The 22,502-nt window shown below is 42.9% G+C and overlaps 2 protein-coding genes across 2 annotated transcripts in view; both read right to left on the minus strand.

Moving 5' to 3' along the window:
• Positions 1-408, minus strand: part of LOC119387688 (mitogen-activated protein kinase kinase kinase 20-like) — a 40,439-nt gene extending 40,031 nt beyond the window's left edge. The window contains 1 exon segment of the mRNA XM_037655161.2: positions 303-408. The gene's annotated coding sequence lies outside the window, so the exon portion shown is untranslated.
• A 4,155-nt stretch (positions 409-4,563) lies between these two features.
• LOC119387689 (rho guanine nucleotide exchange factor 4) lies at positions 4,564-22,144 on the minus strand. Its single transcript, XM_037655162.2, has 13 exons — positions 21,851-22,144; positions 20,922-21,084; positions 18,301-18,398; positions 17,982-18,152; positions 16,961-17,149; positions 15,856-16,035; positions 15,531-15,635; positions 14,885-15,142; positions 13,024-13,152; positions 12,199-12,283; positions 11,284-11,442; positions 10,733-10,810; positions 4,564-8,526 (listed from the first exon to the last, which is right to left on the minus strand). The coding sequence occupies exons 1-13, from the start codon at positions 22,142-22,144 to the stop codon at positions 8,321-8,323; spliced, it is 2,115 nt and encodes a 704-aa protein (XP_037511090.1). The 3' UTR covers positions 4,564-8,320.
• Between the last annotated feature and the right edge of the window lie 358 nt (positions 22,145-22,502).

Raw genomic sequence — 22,502 nt, forward strand, 5'->3', positions numbered from 1 at the left:
CCATTTCACAGACAGTCGCAATCCGACTCCCTCTCAAAAAACAGCTGGTCAGCAGTTTCTACAAGCTTCCAGTACCGCCATAGATCATCAGGACGCAGGCCCAATTTTAACGCATAGACTTCACCGGCGATAATGATACGCGAGTTTTAGGCCATACAGATCCACAGCTCTCGAGCTTTCGTGATCGGTTGCTACGCTACTCCGCTCACTCCTGTGCAACTTGGGAAAAAAAAACGCAGCACGGCAACGTTGTAAGGAGCGCGTACGAACCTATCGGCGCATAATAAATCGATCTCCCTTACCAATGTTTCCGGTCGGAATTACATGAAGAATATCGCGGGTGACACACTGTTATCATGAGCCTTGCGTACTGCTGTGCAGGAATTTTAGGCCTAGTTCAATGCAGACGATTTTTAAGGTCACGTGACTTGTATCTGTTCGTTTGGCCGCACGGGGTGCCTCGCTGTTCCAGTTCAGGCGGACAGCATGGCAAGCTAACCATGAGAGGAGGCGTCCAAATTTAGAACAACGCGCGGCCTTCCTGGGCCGCGAACTTCGCCGAAAGCAGCATAAAAAACAAAGCCGGGTGCCCTTTCAGAAGAGCTGTCAGTAATTTCTACACTCGCGACAGCTGTTGTTTTTCTCTCGCCGGCGAGGAGACACGTGCATGCCAAATTTGCCGCACTTCACACATTGCTGCGTTTCCTCTCCCACGAATCTGTTTACTTTACTCCACGATTAAAATGAAGTACTGTCGAAAGAACAAAGCCAGTCTGACGTACGTCACTCTACAAGGCGCTCGTTAGAATCTCCCGCTCAGTTTGACCACTGCCGGCCATGGAACCTGTGCTGCGCGCTCTACGAGATTTGCGATCGTGAAGCGGCTGACCGCTACCCAAGCCAGAAAAGATGACGCCGTCTGTCAAAGACTCCACGGACAGTGCATGAAACCTTACCGCACCGCACACTCCATTAAATAAAGTTCAATGTTCGTTTATTCGAATTATCGCTTCATTCGACGAAGATCTGCATGAAATAAGCTTACCACTTGAATTATAAGTTGTGCATGGCTTCCTCCTCTATTTCCACACCTAAACAATGTTCCGTCACTTGGGAATGATATAATTTAGTTAAATACGGGCAACGTGAAGCTATTCGCAATCTTTGAGCTCGTGAGGCCACGAGCTCCTGTGTTGCAAGTCATTTTGAGCGCGACAGTACATGTAACCCCGCCTAGCTTGAAGGAACGGAGCGCGACGCAGCGATGACGGTGCGCGCCTGGCGCGAAATTTGCGTCAACGTCCTTAGCCACCAGCAATATTACCCTGCAGTGGTTCAGGAGCAGAAGCACTCAAAAGCAGCTCAGCCGAGACTCCCACCGCTGATGGTTGACGTTGAAGCGCGCTGTGGCTCTGCTGCAAGTTCTCACCCTTTTGGAGCACCAGCAGTACGGGTGACGCTGCGTGTGTTAATTACGTTAAATCATGTTATGCTTTACGACCTGAAATGCCCTACTCGCGGGAGCCGCATATCAACACCACCATTCCACACGCGGCTTGCCATGGCCATCGAGTCTATCTTCACATGGGCATATGGTTCAGCCCAGTGGCGTAAATCATGGGGGGATCAGGGGGGTCCTGACCCCCTTGTGTTCAGGCTGAGGAGGGACACCCCTTGCAAGTGTCCCCCCTTGAGATCTATCCTTCAAACATAATATTTGGATTTCTTGGCAGTAAGGGTTGCGTACTCTCCGTAAAAACAGCTCTGAAATCTGAAGTCCTTCACTAGCTGTTGAGTACGAGCTTTCCGAAGTTACTTCTGGCTTGCCGCAATCGTTTATTATGCTGGCCTTTGAAGTGCGAAGTAAACAAAAAATCCCTGATCATCTACCGTTATTCATTCGACGATTTCTCAGAAGCCATTCACAATGAAGTGCAAGTGCAATTGCTCGACTATGATTGTGTTACTTTAAGAAAATCGCCGGTGAACACAAAAATGCTTTACAAGAAAGATTCCAAGGGTAAATCGTGGGAGGCTATTTCTAACAGGTATACACAATGGGCGAATGAAGGCAAAGTTAAAAAAAGCTGTACCTTTACGCGTTATCACAAGAAAACGCTAATATTTTTACTTCATGTTTCAATCAGAACGACATAGCTAAAAATATGCTAGAGCCTACCTACGAGTTCCGCTTAGAAACCAGACTTCGCCATGCAACGTACGCTTATACTATTGGCTGCACATGCTCGTTTCTTTTTCTAAATTTCATTTGCAAGCATGATTTAAATTTTTAATTAAAACTAAACCATATTAATAAAAACAAAATGGCCACCATTGCCAGATGTGTGTCCCCCCTTGTGATTTTCTTGGATTTACGCCACTGGTTCAGCCCATGTCGCAGCATACCTGCTTAGTTAGCAAGCTCATGTTTACAATTCATATTGCACCTAAAGCTGCCAGACTTACTTCATATGACAGTCATTCTATTTGCTGCTATCGCATTAATTGCTCTGCCCTTGCGGCGAAACTGACTTTTTTGGAAACAACACAATCACAATCCACCAATCGAATTCATACTTCATTGCCAGTGGCTTCCACAAAGCCATCGACATAAATAACTGTGGATGATATTGGGGATTCTTTATTTACTTTGTATCCAACCATTACATGCAGCACATCAGAAGCAACTGGTAGCATTTCAGAATGCTTGTGCTCTGCAGTGCCTTTTGAAACGAAAAGCAGCTTTCACTTTTGTATTTCGTTACTGCTCTTTGGTGGGGCTTCAGAATTCAGAGCTGGTTTTATTGAGAGTATGCTATACTTAACTATCAAGAAATTCAAATACGATGTTTAATGAGAACTAACAGACAGTAATGCCAAGGAAAGTAGAGGGGATGTTATTTGTAGTAATTAAGATATAGACGTGAAGAAAGTAAAGTGGACGAAAAGAAAACTTGCCACCATGTAGAGCCTTCTCTTCCGCAAGAGAGGTGGAAGCATGTTATATTGGCGACATCAGCTACATTACACATACAATATGAGCTGTAGGCAGCAAGTTATCTTTTCGTCCACTTTACTTTCTTCACATCTATATCTTATTACTACAAATAACATCCCCTCTACTTTCCTTGGCATTATTGTCTGTTAGTTCTCATTAATATTGTGTTTAACAAAGAAAAAAACGAGCCCTTGAAAATCATCTTATTACGATGTTTGAAAGACAAAACTCATGAAGGGAAAGGGAGGGGCACCTGCAAGGGGTCCTCCCCCTCCCCAGCCTGACAACAAAGGGGGCCAGGACCCTCCCGACACCTTATAATTTACACCACAGACTAGGGACCTTGCATGTCTCCAAACATGTCGCTCCCTCACCAAAAACAGTGGTTGCAATGGCTCAGTCGAGATGCACTCGCCCATTGACGGCAGCCAGAAAGTTCTAGCCTAGCCACCAAAGCATCACACTGCTGGCAGTACATCGTGCCTTTGCATCTATAAAAAAAATTTTTATAGCGGTCGAATTGTCACATTGTATGGGAACTTCTGAAGCATTCAGTGGTGGAGGCAAACCTCAAAATTTCAGTATCTGAATAAACATGCATATCCATAAGGTTTTTATGCAGTGTTCACTGCCATTACAAATTCCCTCATGTAGAGCTTTGTCTTCCGCAGGAGAGGTGGAAAAATGTTACGTTGGCGAGATCAGCTAGATTACACATACAATACGAGCTGTAGGCAGCCAGTGGCTGATAAGCAACTACAGTTATTGGCCCTGAACAGGAACCGTGGCAGGAGGCCTCCAGAGTTTCCAGTCGTCCTGCTGTCCAAGCCAATGGCTAGCTTGTTCTCTGCTCACACTGGCGAAGCATGCAACGTTGGCTCCATCTTTACCAGAAGTGATGCTGACCATAGTGCCACAGCAAAGACACCTAAATAACTTGACACAGATCACAAGGTATGAAATGAAATCTCAACAATGTGGAGATAATTCCAAATAGTCATTTGCAAGTCTGGTTTATCGTAATCTTATTGTTTCTGCTTTTAGTTGCTCCAATATAAATATGGACAATGAATCTTTGCAAAGATGTCACCAACAGCTCTCCAGCTGTCTTGTTAGCTTTTTTGCATGAAAAATGTTCCTTAATGATGCAACTTGGATTACGGTTTGAAGAATGCTGCGCGAGAGAACACTGAGCAGTTCAAGCTGTTGACGACATTCTGTTTAGGGACGTGAATCTTTTTGAAGTTTGTAGGAAAGACACTGGCAGTGAATCTGCAGTATTCTGCGATAAAAGATTGTTTCTACAATTTACGCTTACAAGCAGTGGCCATTCAGCAAATGAGGTAATTAGTAAACTTATGTACATAAGTATTATGTTCATGAATGGTCAGTTCATTTCACATCAGTTACCATGTAGAAACCTGTCCAGCAAGAGACATCAAGCTGAAACTCACCTAGCCTGCACTCGACACAAAGTTCCTGTTGCAAATGTGCACACAGCAAGCGAGGTTACAACGTAGGCGAAAAAAAAAATTCAAGGACACAAACGAAACGAACGAGATGCATAAATGTAAACATATATTTATTCCATGCATAAACACTCTGCAACATCCTAAAGATGGTGGAAACATATAAAAGTATGTACACATTTAAAATATACAGGCACATATATTTTACAAAAGGCCCAAATTATACACACGCACACACACACAGTCTGACACAATGGAGGCTTTGGGCCTAGGGACATCTGCGCTGTGTCATGACTCAGGTGCCCCAATGTCCCGTTCCCCCTCCTGCCGTAGACTAGCTGTTCTGGGGCTACCCCAGGCGCCCATCGCTGGAAGACGTTATACACACGAGAGATTGTGCCATTCGGAGAAGGTAAGAACACATCTGAACAGGTGCCGACCCGCTGTTAACAATCCACGAGATTGGTCTAAGTTGGCAACGCTTCTCGAAAAAAAAAAAAAGGAAAAGGAATGGGAGAGTGCTTCAACCCACACACGATGCAATGAAAGTCATTGTCTCGATAAGGTAACATGACATATACATATATGGCGGGAAAAACTCTTTACAACCACCTATAGACAACACCTGGATTCAACAACGTCACAGTCTGTGAAAACCCGTCAGTGAGTTGTAACCTGTACATAAAAATGTCTCAGACTTTCACTATGCCAGCAACAACAATGCCTTTCTATTTCTGTAATACATTTGTGATCAGTATGCAAACAAATAAGAAGCCTGAGTGTGGTGTGTGTTCACAGTTGTTATGCATGAAACAAGATGCATTTGCCTTGGCTGTTTCGTCTAGACTAGGCCGTTATACAAGAACATTCAAGATTTGCCACACGAGCAGTTATGTACATAAAAATCAATAAACAACAAGAGAAGGAGCCACCATGCGAGAGAAGTTGGGGGAAAATTGGCATGACAGCTGGGGCATGCATAACAATCTATCACTATTAGCACGAGTGCCCGTGAATACGGTTATACACACAGTTCATTCGTTCTAGGGGGCTAAATATCTGCTAGCATTTTTACACCAGGAAGGCCAATGCATAGAGTGCTCGCAAAGCGAGCCAGTGCGAAGCAAGCGATGAGACACACCAGAGAGATGAAATGCTGAGCACTGCCTCGCAGACAGGCCTCAATTTTCGAAACGTTGGGCGTCGCGTTATGTCTTTCCACACTAAACGGCAAGTTCAACAGGTCAGACGGGAGCAAAGTGAGCAGCAGCACCGTTTAATAAAGAGCGTTCGTAACATCTCAAATGCATACGCGAAGAAGTGAACAGTTGTTACTTTTGGTATACATATGCACCAAAGCTGCGATGGGGTTATTGCCTCCCAAGCGACAATCGTGGCAAAGTATACAAGGTCATATACCTGCGATTGAACAGCGCAGAGGGCACGGCAGACAGGCAGTAAAGATCTACGGCAACGACTGATCGAGCAAAGCTGCGCGCAACGCTACCAAGGGGTAGCACCTTGACTAATGTAAGTCCTCCGACTATTACAAGTACTCCTGTGTAGGCAGACATTTTTTTCATATCACTGTTACTCCAATCATGTAGACCTCTAGATTTTAGAGGTCCTTTTCAATGGTCACAGAGCAACAAGGTGACAGCAATCTGCGAGGCAGACCGGCCACTGCCAAGTCACACTTCTTGCAGTTCACTCGCAATACCCAGATTGGCAGGATTAAACTGTTGAAAATGATTATCGCAAAAGTTGCTGTAAACGTTCGACACTTGCATTTGCGGCAGAACGAGAAACGAGAAAAAGGTTTACGCCATGCGTCTGCAAGGTTCGGACACTGCGACAAGTGCTCTTTCCTCTTAGTGAAGACACTCCTGTCGCTGGCAAAACAGATCTGCATAGTTTGATCGTACTAATAAATATGCCGCAGACTTAAGCCACAGCACAAAAGTGTGCATGTACAAAGGCAAATTACAGTATAGGTACAAGTCACTCCGACCTTTTCAGAAAACAAGAATGAAAAGCAATATAAATAAGAAGCTGCAGTGGTGTCCAATGCACCGCAAGCACTGGGTGGAATGGTGCACATAGTAGATGGCTTGACAGGAGAAGTGGGCGTCAGTTTTGGCAGGGGTGAGCCGTAAGTACTCCCAAGATTTTGAATACAAATCGAATATCAAACAAACATTAACTGACATTCAGCAAGCACACACTATGAACACTATGATGCAGTCAAGAATGTGGTTTATGCTAGCATGGCAACACTATGCAGTGGTGTATTGGTTTGGAATGCAAGTGGAAAGTGCTGTTTCCCGCAGCAATCCTATTTCTCACGGCCTTTTTCCATCTAGACGTGGACTGCCTGTTGTTCGGCCTGCCAGTAAAAGAAAGTATTGCTGACAGTAAGCTGCCTATTATACAGAATAAAAAAGGATTGGTGCGACAGAAACAGTATCCAACAAAAGCACCATCAATAACGAATCACAAGGTGCTCGAAGCTGCATTCTGAACTTTCAACATGTGCCACAACATCGCTGGCCATAAACTGTATTCTCATTTACTGTGACAAGCAATGATAATTCGAAAGCCCAACATATTTCTTGAAACCCTGGGTATGTGGGGGTTAAAAGATTTTTTTATGCGGCGATTCATTAAGGGCACATCATCGATATTGATTGAGCATAGAGTACCCTTAGCATTATCTGCGAGATAGAATGGTATAATCCACTGAATAATTTCTTGCACTTGTTTCTAATGTAGGCTAACTTTATAAGCATGTGCAATAGTTGTTTCTTTGTACACGTTAACATGGAAATGGTGCCTATGGTTTGTTAACACTGCAGTTGTCACCTATCACAGCAACTGCCATAAGATGAAGCGCCCAAGTTATTTTTCAGTATAAAATGTAAAATGCTACCTCCCAATCCATGTTGATAAAGTCATCCATACATACATTTTGAAGTCCTATTTTATTTTATTCTATTCTCTCACAGTTTTGAATGACTTTTCATCAGAGTGCAGTGATCTGTTAACATCTGCACATATATATGTTGATTCAAGTTAAATCAATGTATGCTGCACTGGTAACGTGCAAGCATTTGGCATTGCTAACAAGATACTGGGAATTTAATACGTCAGTTCTAGCAGTCTTATTGCACTGTACAGCCCATAACATGGAACATAAGGTAACAGACAAGGATATGAACTAACAGCTTTGTAACTGCATGATAGCAAGAACATTCATAAAGTACGAAAGATATTACAAGCTTAAAAATTTCCAAACTGTATCAAAGATTTAACATTTATAATCTATAGATTTATTAATAAGCCTGCCAAATTTCTGGGGTACATTGGCCCTCACATTGCGTATGATAGCGGTGCCATCGTGAATTGTGAAAGGCCGTTACATGTATATTTGCACGATGTGTATTACCAGCTTTATAACGTGTTTGGCGTTTCCACTCACTATTTGGGCCTAGAGCCTGACCTGTCATAAATAAAATAATAAATAAAATTCAATAAATATACAATAAGCTAGGTTACAGATGTGGAACCTTGTCTGAGCGGTTAATGATCATAGCTTTGTGGGGTTAGGATTGCAAGAAATGGTTACTAGCGATACAAATTGCACGGTGTTCAGTTTAGTGTGGCTTCACTGATAAACTTTTGTCAGTCAGGGTTGACAAACGCCATTTTTGTTCAGGCGTACTTTTCAATCTTTCACAATTGCGAATATTCTCAACCTAAATCGGCGTTTAAACCCATCTACATTACTCAATATTCATATTCGATTTGTATTCAAAAAATGTTACGAGCGTTCTTATCAATGTACATGCGCCCTCTACTTTTTCACTTTCTTGCCGCTGCCAAAGTGAAACCATCCCGAGCCCTTCTTTTTGGGCAAGCCATTGGCTGAAACGGTGTGGTGGCTGGTGTGCAGAGTTGACGGCAAGCTGCCAGTTCGGGGCTTCGGGCCAGGTGGGTCAAGAAGGATCTCCACGACTGCAACATCGGGATGCTGAGACCGTGGTCCCTTCGGAAGTTTTGCTGCAAAACAAGGCAAGGAGAGGGAAAGAATAGGGAAATTTACAACATCCCGTTCGCTAGCACAAAGTCAGAAGGAAATTCTTATGGATTTCTCAGAAAGAAAACTTCTTATTTGCTGAAAAATTCGTCCTGGTCCGAGGATCGAACCCGGGACCAACGCCTTTCCGGGCGGTCACTCTACCAATTGAGCTAACCAGCAAGCTAGCAATTGGCAGAGCGATGGCGAATCAATTGGCAATTCGAAGCACATGGACACAGAATATTGCAAATGAGTTCTGGAAAAGGGGATTGGATGCAAGAACTTGTCAGGTGGATGAAAACTTCTTTTATGTTGCAGTGCTTCTGTCGATTTAAGTTTTGCGTAGCTCTCTTGTATCAAGTTGCAGTATATGCGTGTGAATTCTCGCACCTTCACTTATTTGTTTATGCAAGTTTACATGAAGCAACAGATAGAATTGTATTTCCTCGTACTACGCTGCCGAACTGCACAGAGCTAGGAAACTTGTCAAGCTCAATTGAACTTTTTGTTTCTCTACTTCTCTGATTGATTGATTGATTGATTGATTGATTGATTGATTGATTGATTGATTGATTGATTGATTGATTGATTGATTGATTGCATCAGTGGTGCACAATGGGCGAGCCAGCCTCTAATCCCGGAGCACGCAGTTGACTCTCGTTACTGACTGGCCCAATGCAAGTCCTAGGCTTCGGTCCATAGGGAGGGCTCGGTGAGATTCAGCGTACAAGTATCGTGCATTAACAAAACAGAATATGTTCAGAAGAAGGTGATTCGTTTTGTATATCGCCGCTATGACAGAAAATTTTCACCGTCATCTCAACTGGATACACTTGTTTTAACCTCACTTTCCCACCAACGTTACATTGATTCTCGAAACTTTTACACTCCTTGTTTTACTCACCGCATTACTCCTCTCCCAATGTATATCTATCATATGCAAACCCCTAGACACAAGAAATCTATCATATGCAAACCCCTAGACACAAGAAACTAACAGAAACTAACACAAGAAGAAAGTAAGACACAAGAAACTAAGAAACTAACATAAGAAGAAAGTAATCAGTTAAACTTATCAGTCTGTTTCGCGCCAGCACCTTAAATGAAGCTTTAGCTTCCAAGGACTAGTGAACTCAGGGACGATCTGCCTGTTACGACCTGTTGCTTGACACAGTAGAAATTGTGGTTCGCTATTGCGCCCTTTTTATATGTTTTTGTATTTTTGTTTTTGCATATTGCTTGCTGCATTTGCTCCTTTCCCCAATCGTGATAGCCCCGTTATGGGCTGCAGTATCTGTAAATAAATGAGTAAAATAATAATGTGTGGTGCGGTGCGTAGCAGTACTGTACAGAACACTACAGGACTGAGCATATTCATTGCACGTAGTCAACAGACGAGTAAGAGAGTATACCTCTGAAAGGGCTCATACTTATTTTTTCACTTTATGCGAGCAATAAACGGCAGGGAATGAACAAATAAGTTAGTACTAAATGTAACAGGAATCACCGGGGATGAGCATTATTAAGCGGGATGAATGCCATCGTGTTAGCACAGTGGAATTAAGATTAACAGTATTTGGCAAAACTTATGCAGCTTTTTCATGAGCAGAGGGAAAATGAGTAAGAGAGTCGTGAAAAAAAATGTTTAAGAACCCCCATTCCTGGGACCCTTCCCAGTAGTCTTAGAAAAAAAGTGCTCCGAATGCCTCAGCAAAAAAGAATAGTGCATTGCACTCAATGGTGAGCGGAAGAAGAAAGCAAACAGTATGGTAAGAGTCATGATGTTGTTACACGAATACTTTTGACGGTTACTCGATTGCGTTTAATTTAAAGCTGGCACAGGCAACGAAATGCCCACATCTAACTTTTAATTTGTAGTTTCAAGAAACGTAACCACATAAAAGAAAGTGTAACTATCGGTCCTGTGGAGCATTTCAGTGTTTATATGGGAAATGTTGACTATTTGAATTGGACTATGGTTCAGTTTCCAAATTGTAGCAGCTGCTTAAATTTTGTTGATTTGAGGAAGCTGCAACTAATTAGAAATAATAACTGAGGCAAATGTTTAGTTAGACCAACTCAAATTGAACATCTTCCGGTACGTGCCACAGAGTGTTTCTCTGCTTCAAGTGAAAAACACATAAGCACTCCACCGGAGTCAAGAAAAACTGCTGGGGCTATACATACCTCTTGGACGTTTTGGCTTGAGCTTGTTGTGGAGCGCCATCTTTGCGGACTTCTTTGCACTCTCGGTCACAACATAGCCTGGAAATGAAGAAAAGCCATATACAGTAATGCCCACTACTGATGAGCACAAGCTCTCTAGGCATAAGCATCACTGATGATTTTTTAAAATCACTGTTCTCTAGAGCATGCAGAGCTGTACAGCCAAACTATAATCCAATACAAGGCTACTCTACATGCATTCATGTTCGTGCAGAAAACTCCACAGTTGCATTATGAGACACGGCTTCAATACCATATTGCTATTGGAAGGGGGTTAAATTTATGTATCCATATTTGCTGGAGAAAAAGGGCACCAACATGAAAGAAAACTTCAAGAAAAGAGAAAAACAACATAGGTTTCATCTAGATGGTCTGCAGGAATGTTTGCAGATAGCAGCACATCTTTAACTTTTACTGAAGAGGAAGATATGACAGATATGACAGATATGAAGAGGAAGATATGTCTGCATATGACACATTACAGCATTAAAACTATAAACACATCTTCTTACCTTGCTCTCGGTCCTCACGAACCCTCTCCCTTTCGGCTTGGAATGCCTGTAGCCACTTTTCCTTCTCGGCAGCGGTCTTCGTAAAGAACAGGTACCACTTCTCCCTCGTGGTGCAGTACACCTTCCAGGCATTCCTCACGGTCGTGCCAAACTGGGAGTCTAAGCAGAAAGGAATAAGTACACCAGGCAATTATGTCGACAACTAATTACAATGACTGTACATTCACATTACACTTCAGTTTCCAATGCCGAGAATTACTTCCAGGTTTCTGTATGCCAAATGTCAGAAGTGGCACCAAAAATATTGTCCATACCTCAATTAGTTATTCAAAAAACATAAGGCCGGGCAAGTTACGCATGACCTATTAATTCAGTGACAAACAGACTTGGGACAACCAGCACACAACGCAGTTGGTAGTCTTCAGTTCGGATCATATCGGTGTAATTTCGACGCGAACGTGTAGATCAGAGGCAACGTTATTTTTATAGACAAGATTCGTCACGACATGATGCAGTCATCTCGAGCAATTGCGCATACCAGTGGTTATACTAAAAAATATGATGTCAGCGTTTGAATCCATGAGTACTGTACACGCAAGGCGCAGCTTTAAAGGCACAGCACAGCCTAGCACGATCATCGTGTCGTTGCTTCTCCACCAGAAGGTTTTACTGGAACTTACAAATAATGGCCGGCACAAGGTAAGGGATGAAGAATTTTCATGAAAAAATCCAGCTTTTATGTCAATTCAGAGGCACTGTAAATGTATTATGTAGGTACTGCAATAACAGCATCATATCAGAAAATTCGACGCGCTAGTACCACCACGTTCGTGCAAATACCGCTAGTGAAATGCAGGTACACCACCAACTTCATTTCTCAATGTTAAAACAATTAGCAGCTACTTGTGTGCTTACCTTTGCCATTCTCAAGGTCCACGACAAAGCAAGAGTTCATGTTCAGTCTGCCCTTGTAAGACAATGTATTTCTCTTTATAATGTCCTGCGCAGAAAGAAGAGAGAAAAAGATAATGCCATGTTCTAAAATGTGAGTACGGCAATCGCATATATTCAACTGAACGTCTGAAAGGGACCAGACATGTGCAAACACCTGATGCTTTCATAAAACCTTACTTTTTCACAAGGCAGTCATGCTAGCTAGTTGTCAAAGGGAACAATTGTAATATCAGTGAAACAAACATACAACACTGCTAGCATGCATGTAAGATTATCAAAACATACTATAATTTCTCCTCCTGTTTGTACGAGTAATACAGTAACTAATCATTAATTGAGAATAACTTAGTAAAGAGTCTTATCACTTTACTAATGTTTAAAGCATAGTTAAGGTTTGAGGGATAAAAACAAAAGCCTCAACCACCAAATATATTACTATTAACAATAGTACTACTGTTCGTATAATAGTATAAGTATTATTTAACAATAAGACCATGGTAGAGACCATGGATGCAATGAATACATAGCTACAACGACTTCAGATAGTTAAAAAAAATTTTTTGTGCGTATTGAATGAAATTTCATGATAATTAGGTTCTATAGTTACTGAAATTTCGAAAGATTCCTCGTGCAGTGAGGTAAATATTGCGTAGGATGTTATGTCACATGAAAGCCATCACTGAAGGTGCTTTCATGCTCCACTGTACAACACGTGTCTGAGAGATCCCAAGACAGAAAGATGCTCTTAAAAAAGAAGTTGCACTGCGCAAGCAAAACACAGCTCACCTTCTTGCAGTACACCAAGAGGTTGTCGAACAAAAACAAGCTGACCACATCCCTGGACCACAAGGACGACACTCGAACTGCTTCGCCCGAGTGGACCAACATTGAGCTTGTGTCCAGCAAGTCGGGACCCTGTCAGATATGAAATAAAAAATGTCGAAGCCATTGAAAGGCGCATTCATATCCATGAAATATCATCTAATGAGGCGCAAACACCATAGAAAGACTGTACCCTAACAAGATGTAGGATCAAAGAAAACTTAAAAGACATCTTCCTTTATTTTGAATTTCCTTTTGTCCTACATTTAGTGGCTGCACAGTTTTTATAAGATGTCTCCACATGTAGCTCAGTGCCTTATTATAAGTAGCTACCCATGCGACAAATCAGTGAAGTCAGCAATCACTCACACTTGCATCCGTTCACACTGACTGACACTTACTTGCATTCACACTCATGCCAATTCACACCCGTTGGTACTTGCTAATATAGTTGCTCATATACTCATATGTACAGATAAGCACTCACTCCTTAACTCATGTCCATGTATACTGCTCGTAAAACTGTTCATAAATCTGCCTTGAACTAGCAATGTGCTTAATGTAAAAGAAACTCCAAACTCCATGGATTCATAGTGCTCCTAAACAGGCTCTAAAAAAAGGCCCCTGAACAACCTCTGATGATTTTTAAACATTTCAAGTAAACGCATGCATTGTGTTCAGAATGCCATCGCGATGAACAATGCCAAACGCGGCAGTGCTATGAGCTGCAGGTTGCAAATTCCATGAAACAATCCCTTCTCCTCTCCGGGCCTTTCGGTAATCCTCAGCCTTGGCCGTGACGTCAACATTAGCTTCTGGTCATGTCATCCACAAAAAGAACCTGTTTGCCTCCTTGCAGATACGCGTGCTCGCTGCTCTTCCTCCTCGCACAGCGAGGAGGAGCACTCAGCCAGGAGGAGAGACGAGACGATGGACGGAGCTTAGCGAAGGAAAAATCGAAGCAAGCGGGGGGCCACTCTTAGATCATCAAATGTCTGTAACTTTGCTATTATGGCACCGTTTCGAAAAATTCTCGCGGCTGCATGTTTGTTGAAGATTAGTGCACAACTACAACACCGTAAGTAAATTTCGACCTCTGGGGGGTTTAGGGGCCCTTTAAATACACGTTATTAGTTTAATTAACCAATAAACTTGTTTTATCTGTCAGGCAAGTAACACAGCTGTAGTTGATACTCTTTCTGGACTTAAAAAAGCAGCAACTTCATGTTCAAAGTAAAGGGGAAACACACTATGGAGTAACCAAGCGTGACCCCACAAAGTCTACTCAGCTAAAGTACTAGTAGTACCAGTTAATCCTGTTTGGAAAGTGCAGTTATGTTTCTGTCCTGAATTTTCCTCTCTATTGTCTGCTTGCATAAGAAGCACACAGTTCCTTTCATCCTTCACCATAGAAAGTTTCGTACAAGGGACATCAACATGTTTTACATTTGTTTCCCTACAGTTACATGAGAACTTGCAAGGGAGCCACCAAGAGATAAGAAATGATATTTGAAATCAATGGCTTAGCAATGTGCTGGTTAACATTCAGGGCACTTGCCACGCTATACATACTACAGTTGAACTCCTTTGTAAGAGACACTGATGTAGGGGACAACTGGTTATAAGAAACACCACTGTGCCCAACATCGAAATGGGGGTTGATCACAAAATGAAGACGTGGTACCCTGCCTATAAGAGACACCTCATATACGGGACAAGAACTACTCACAGGTGCACATCTCTTATAAAGGGGCTCAGCTGTATGTGCTTGTTACACTCCCTATAGAGAGCTGCAGACCCCATACACATAGAGAAAGGAGCTTGCCTCCCAATTGAAAACGCTGCTTTGCCACTCCGCAAGCTTTTCGAGGCACTCCATACGACGCTTGCGCTCATTGACCATTTGGGCGACGCCCTTCATTGCAGCCAGGGCTTCCCGCACGGCATTGTAATCAGCATGCTCCGGCCTTGTGTACTTCAGCAATTCGGCCAGCTGCAACGGGTACTTGCATATCTTCTGCACCGGTGTCAGTAGGAACCCGTCTAGCGAGATGTCAATCATGTCTTGCAGCAGGCGGCATGCCTGTATCGATGTGCAAAAGAGCAAAGTAAAGATTACCTTCAGTATGCCGATGAAGATGAAGTCAAGGGATGGTTAGGAATGTAGGAAGCTATGACAGATGTTCAAAGAGTAAGATTGTGACAGCTTGACAAGCTAAAAGTGAACCACATAATAAGAGAGAGCCATGTTGCAAGGCACCAAGGCCTTTGGGGGATCAGGCACCAAGAATGAATGAAAGAAAAGAAAGAACAGTGGAGCAATATCACTTAGAAGGTTACCCTATCCGCAATTCCTGATGTGTGATCTACTGATCTAGCTATACTACACTTTCAGTGTCCCTTTACTGCATTCTCTATCAGATCTCTAATGCAATTCAATGCAAATAGGCTGCATAAAAACACATGCTTGCCTCAAAGAAATGGACATATTTCGAGTCGGCGTAGAGTTCCTGGAGTTCACTGACAGCCAATGGGTGGTTGTTGCAGTACTCCGAGTAGATTTTAAATTCTTGCTTCTGGAAAAGAGAAAGAAAAGCATAAATAAACCAATTGAACATCTCGTTTCAAACGGTACGCTTAGTCCTAGAGTCATTACAACCCACATGAATTTCACATTCAAATGTTTGGCACGTTAGGCAGAGACAGTTAAGAATGTAACTGATCATTAAGATGTGTAGTCAAAGTGCTCAGAAACATGTGCGTAATGAAAAAATAAAGTCATAAGTAGCAACCTACATGCTCTAGAAAGACTCCTCCAATCTGACTTAGATGTGGCTGCTCCCAGTCGATGGATGACTCAAGGTGCTTCAGGAAGCTATTCTGAAATTCATACAGCTGCTCAATGTTCCCAAAGATGGTTGCCCGACGCTCCTCGGAGAACATGTCGGGCCTCCGTCGGACTTGTGCCAGGTAGCCCTGTCGAAAAATGCAAGTGAAACACCCATATGCAGTAATTCTATGCATGTCCATCTCAAAGAGGTTACATTAATTTGCAAGAAGAGTATTTTTCTATACACAAACAAGAGCCTAAAGTCAAGGGTAGGGAGGTGTGGCCACCCTTGCCTGGTGATCAGCAACGCATGCACACAAACATAGTCCCCTACACGTGCACATATAGATATACATAGAAGTATGTATGTATAGGGAGACCCCTTGAGCAAGGTTAGGCCGTCCCTTGAACAAAGGGAGACCTTTAAGCACTCATCCCAACCACATTACCACAATCATCCACTGTAGCAAAAGGTTCTCCATCCTCAGATTTTAAAATGGCAGCCAGTCAAAAACATTTAACTCTGTAAAATTAATGCTATGAAGCTTAAATTACTTGTTATGCACACATGTGATGAAATTTATGCCGTGCACTCTCAACAACACTTGGCAGTAACTCACTGGTACTATAGAATAGTACCAACCAAGAAGAACATGACTGCATTAGTCGGTATGATGCGCACACTAATTATGATGTCCTTATAGGTGCTTGTACATCTTAAAGTTACATATGGTATCCCACTTTTCTTTTTAGTGAGTGCCAAATAGAACTAGAAAACTTCCTTCCTGAATTTCTTGTTACCGTTGCCCTAAATAAGATGCAAAAAGCTCCATCAAATAACAGCTTTTGTCTATTGTGTGCAGCTAACATCTACAAGAGTGTCCAGAGAACTCTATTTGCACAAAAAGGGACAAAGACCAGAAGAAATAAGTAGCGGAAAAAAGATGTCACACATGTGCATGCACAGACACATACATACATGCACACACGATATCATTGTTTGTGTGTGTATTATGACTGAGAGTGGACAAACAACATAACGAAGTAAAGATGGCAGAGCCTTATGCTTACCTGAACAACATCCTTCAAGTGCCGCACAAAGTCTCGTTCAGTGTTGACTATCTCCATGACAACCTTGGCACGCACCTCCTCATTGCTCAACAAGCCAATGCTCATTTTACGGGGCTTGTGTTGTGTGAGCGTGCCATCCGCCATCTTTGTGATGCAATCCTCCACAGTGTCCTCCTGGCCAACTCGTAACTGCAAACAACGTCCATACATTCAGTTGCGATGACAAAGAGAAAAAGATTCTGCAAAATGACAGACTGCGAGGTCCGGACAGACTGTGAGGTGCCGAGATAGTGCAACTTACTTCAGTATGTGGTGTATTCCTGTAAGTGCTCTTGCCCTGTACTTTTTTCTATAACTTCAGTGATAATGTTCTAAATTCAAACAATCTATAGTGGGTACACAAAAGTAAGATGCCCCTCAAATTGCAGACCCTGCTTTTGTTCAAACAGCACAGTCACTGCTGTTGGTTCTTATGTAAAATATTAGTCAAAAGCTAAGCAAAATTCTAAAAAACCACAAGTGCATAGAAAAGAACAGGTGTGTGATTAAGTGATGTGCAAACTAGTGTTCCTATGTACAGTCATGAGTAACATATGAGCAAACACTGAAATTACAGCAGAATGCTAAACTGGGCTAGTTGGTTCATGTTTGAACCAAAGCATTGGCACAAAAAGCTACACGGAAAAAATGAAGAACAGAAAGAGCGCTGGTCCTTCTTCATTTTTTTTTTCCTGTAGTTTTTTGCACCAATACTACATTTCAAACTGAAATTACCTTTTAAAAGTCATAGCGGCTACACGCAGTGGGTAAGTGCAAAACTGTTCATAATGCTCAAGTCGAAATGTATTTGCAATTCAATATGTCACGTCCATATTAGTGCATTATTGGTAATTGCTGATCAAACATGAATTCGCTATTCCCTCTCATACTGCTCACGACTTTACAAACAACTTAGTGAGCCCAAGCTCCCTTTCAATGACAACACCACAACAGATGACGAGTGAATCTGACTTCTGCTTACCCGAACAAACGCAGCTGGGAACCAGCCATGACGCTGGTCGACTGATCCCCACCACCAGTCCTTGTCGGACATGTCAGTCACTTCGATCACCTCGCCGGCTTGAAAGGCCAGCTCCTCCGAGTCCAGGGTGACGTGGTCCCAAAGTGCCTCCACATATGTGACACCTTCGTACTAAAATAAGGTAGAAAAAAAGAAAGCACAACGATGAGAAAAGTGGAGCCTCATTAAAGTCAACTGATTACGTACATACTACGCAATGCTATAAACATGATTCCCAAAGGTCGACGTGCTGTAAAAACGTAAGTGAAGAGTTACTTACATCCTTGGGAATTTGGGAATATGACTCTCCATCAGATGAGAAATCCTCTTCTGAAGATGCCGTGCTGGGGTTTCTTGAGGCTTCTTGGTCTGACAAGCCTGAAGAACGATGGGTGCAAAAGGCAGTAAGAACAGCCATTAAGTGGGTTACGTCATCACGATCACCTAGCAAGTGATAGTTAGTTTAATGTGATTATGCATGACATACCCTGTGCAAGAATGCTGAAAATATCGGAAATGCCGTGACTCAATACTTGTACTTGTCCTGACTTCCTGTATTTCATTTGCTGTCTATAAAGACTATATAGAATGCACTGGCAGATTAAGTACATGTTAAAAGTCTTTGACTTTACAATTAGTTGCATTTATATGCGTTGTTCATATCTGTGCATGCCTCACCTTATGCGTCGAAGCCTCAGCAGCACTACAATTTTTAATCACCAACTACCTCAATGAAAAACTACTCTTAGTTGTCAATCCTTCAGAAGGGTCCAAAATGACTTTACAGAACTTGAGGAAATATAGTTAGTGCTGGGATGCTGCTAAGTGGCTACAATAAGCTATTGTTATCTGATCATGACTACTCGCAACTCCATTCTTTTGCATGCCGACATAATAGTCCCAAAAGCTTAACAACAGTTTCTTTAGCACGCTTTATCTCTAAAAAAACAGTGCAAATTTATCAAGGCTGTGTGCCAAACATGTGTGCCGTGTTTTGTATGAGCAAGTCGATATATAGACGTCAGACTCTGCCCAGGCGGCGCTGCGAAAAACACCGCCACCAGCGCCCTTATCGTAGCCCTCGGCCCTAACTGGGTAGTGCAAAGAGAGCCGCCCGCAGCGAATGTGCATAGGCCGCAATATAACCCTCCTCTTTTGTTGGTGTCGAGGCGCGGTGTCCTGAAAATCAAGGACCTGGAAAGCTTCTTCCGCCAATCCACGCTTCAGAAACAAAGGAAGCTGATCAAAGCGAACTGCGAGTACGATGCAAAATAAGTTTTAGTTATTCCCGCGCGCTGCAACTCGCAAGTACAAGCGAGCATCACACGACACCGAGTTCGAGGCAAGCCCTCCGACATCCGTTCTCTAGAGCCTAAATGCGTTAAAATCGGGTATATACGTATGTCACAGCGATAAAGTACCTACATACACGATCAATTTACTTAGCTATGCATCTTACGATCAGTGGTACAAAACTCGGTTCATCAGGGGCGAATGGCCCCGGCGATTTTCGCCTTTTCAGTTGCATTCTCCCTTATTCATCTCTCGCTTCCTGTGCATTGGAGTGTTTTATTACGCATCCTCAAATGGTCTCTTGATGGTCGTCTTCCGTTTGTATGTACTGCAAATGGGATACGTGCGTGTCCACTTTCGCGGGGTACAACCAAAGGCAAAACCGTGGCCTCCGAGATAGCTACGGCAACCGCGGAGGACACGGGCGAAACAAACCTGAAGGGGGTTACGACCAACATTCTGCGATTTACTTGTATGACGCACGTGGTGTTAGCTAGTTAGAACAAGAACTCTGAGCCTTCAAAACGTACATACGTCTGCGATGCTGTGTTGTGACGACCAACTCGTCGCGGTGTGCGTATCACGCGTCTCCAGTCTGCCTCTAGCTGCTCACTTCGTGTTACACGACAAGCACCGCGGTCAGAGCCTCTGCTGGGCTTCATAGTCAAGGTTACCACGGTTTTGCATCAGGGCTACGCAAAACAACAGCAGAGCCACACATTCATGCCACCGGCTGTGGAGAACGCGGGTACTTTGCTTACCCAACACGCTCGCAACGGCCCGTATCCAGCGCTCTCGCCTTTCTTCTTCGTACGACAACTATGGAAATCGGTAAAACTGAACGCTGTTATTCAGTCTTTTACGTCCGTGGCAATTCACAACGCCACAGTGCGTCTTTTGCGGAGTTTCTTCGTAGCGTGCGGAGGGCTCTCGTCTGCTGCTGTTTTCGCCGTCGTTCAGGCGAATTATCCAGCAAGCACTTCACGACGGTTCGGTGGCGCGTCCGACTAGCGGAGAGCAATTCACAGCTCTCGTTCTGAGTGCTAAATGCGCAAACACGCGATATTAAGCTCAATCGTTGTTTCGCACTCGCTAGTTGCACCTGGTCCCATAGCAAACTATGCGAGAGAGTCGGTCTATGCACTACTCAATACTTCTCCGACAGGTGGCGCCACACATCTTGGAAACTCCAGAGTCTGACGTCTATATGCAAACAGTAATTTTTGTCCATGAGTAAATTAATTGTGATGATAAGCTGGAAAAAAAAAAGGAATTGGAGCTTTGTCACACAAAAAAATATGAGTTTTTACTTAGGTCTCAGTCGGACTTAGAATGATGAAAACTCTGCTGCGCCATTCTCACTTGCACTCATACTTACCAAAGTTTTGCTCAGCTGAGCTCGCTCAGACTTACGCTCGTGCATATTCTGCTCAACTAGGCAGACTAGAAATCAAAATCATCATTATTCTGCTCAGCCTGGTTCACCAGGACTCAAACTCACCACACCTTTAATCAGCTGTGCTCACTAAAGCTCAGACTTGCAGGTCATTCCGAGTCTAAGTGAGCTTGTTAAACTATGGTTCTAATCTTATCAAAGCACATGCTTACCATGAGAAAGCTGCTCCTTCTGTGCCAAGTCATTTTTATCCGACTTTTCAAGGTCCAGGGGCTGGCTGATGGACCTCCGCAGGGCACCCCGACTTTTCTGCCGGCGCAGTGTGGGGCGGCTTCGCTCAATCCTTGTCTTGATTGGTGGTGGCGTTGAAAATTGCTAAATAAATAAGCAACAATTTAGGAGAAGTAGTGGTAAAGCATTACCACTAACCATGGTTTAATGAGTGCGGATATAATGAATTACCAGTACAGTAGACTCTCGGTAAACAGAAATTTGTTAAACAGAATTGCTGCTTAAATGCAACAGCTGGCTCTAACACAATAGGTTTCGTAGTTGAATTCGGCACTCCTGTTCATATCTCAGTAAATGCAACTCCTGTTAAATGGAACATATTTTGCTGAACCCTTCAGGTTTCATTTAACGAGAGTCTACTGTATAATGAAGTAACTGAAATTATCTCACTGCTATTATAATGTAACCAATAAGGAATTACAGCAAAGATCAGATGTAGCAAAGCTGTTTTTGTGTGACATGTGGCTTTGTTATGACGAGGTTAGATAGTATGAAGTTCTAGAGGATGGCTTTACACTCATATAAATGATCACATTCATGACATGCCCCATTTTGAACTAGAAAATTTAGGTTTACCACTGATAACGTGTTCACTATGCTGCACTTCGCCATAAAAAACAACGCAGTTTGTAAATTTTTATGTAACATTACGCTAAAGCTTAGCGACACTAGTTATTAATATAGCTCGAGTGGTGCTGTCAGTAAGAACGTGGCCCCAACACTACAAATCCATGACTCAATATAGGCAGAGCCAATTACCAACCAATTTTAGCTTATTATTTCCAATTTCAGTATCTATTTGATAGAGCAAAATGCAACAGCTTGAGCTAGTCAGGTGAAGTGAGCTTACCCTGTCAAAAGAAGTTGGCTTGTGCGTTTGCACTGGTGCACTGAAGCTGGAGTGTGGGGAGCTCGGGGGCTGATTGTCATCACAAACTGTGGATTCTGCTTCGGCCCTGGCTGGTGAAAGACTAGAGTAGGACCCCTGACAGCCGGAGCAGGTGACGCCATTTATTGTGATCACCGCCGATATGCTTTCGGCTTTCCTCTGAATGCTGGCTTGGCTGCTGTCGTCTGTGGAGTCAGCCTGGAACGGAGAACAATGTAAGAAGAAAACAGTCAGGAAGAGTGGTACTCTCAACATTCACTAAAAGCTACACAACATGTTCAAAATTGGTGGGAGGTGCGTTCTAAAGAAATACTTTCGAAGAGTCCCTACAAATGACAAAGTTATTCTTTAAACATTGAACTTTGCCGATTTCAGTAACAAAGCACATCCACCCACTGAGGAGTTCCGAATTCAATATAAAGTTTTGATTTGACACGCAAAGAGAGAGAGAGAGAAAGATGCTCTGAAAATAATAATAAAGCAATGCAACAATGTGTTGGTAAATTAGGTGCTTTGTTAGTTACTGTGAACAGATTTTTCTGCATTGAGCATGGTTAATGCAGAAAGGAAAATTGAATGACACTTGGCTGCACATCAGAACTCCTAGGTATGG

Source organism: Rhipicephalus sanguineus, chromosome 3, assembly GCF_013339695.2.
Source record: "Rhipicephalus sanguineus isolate Rsan-2018 chromosome 3, BIME_Rsan_1.4, whole genome shotgun sequence".
NCBI classification, from domain to species: Eukaryota; Metazoa; Arthropoda; class Arachnida; order Ixodida; family Ixodidae; genus Rhipicephalus; species Rhipicephalus sanguineus.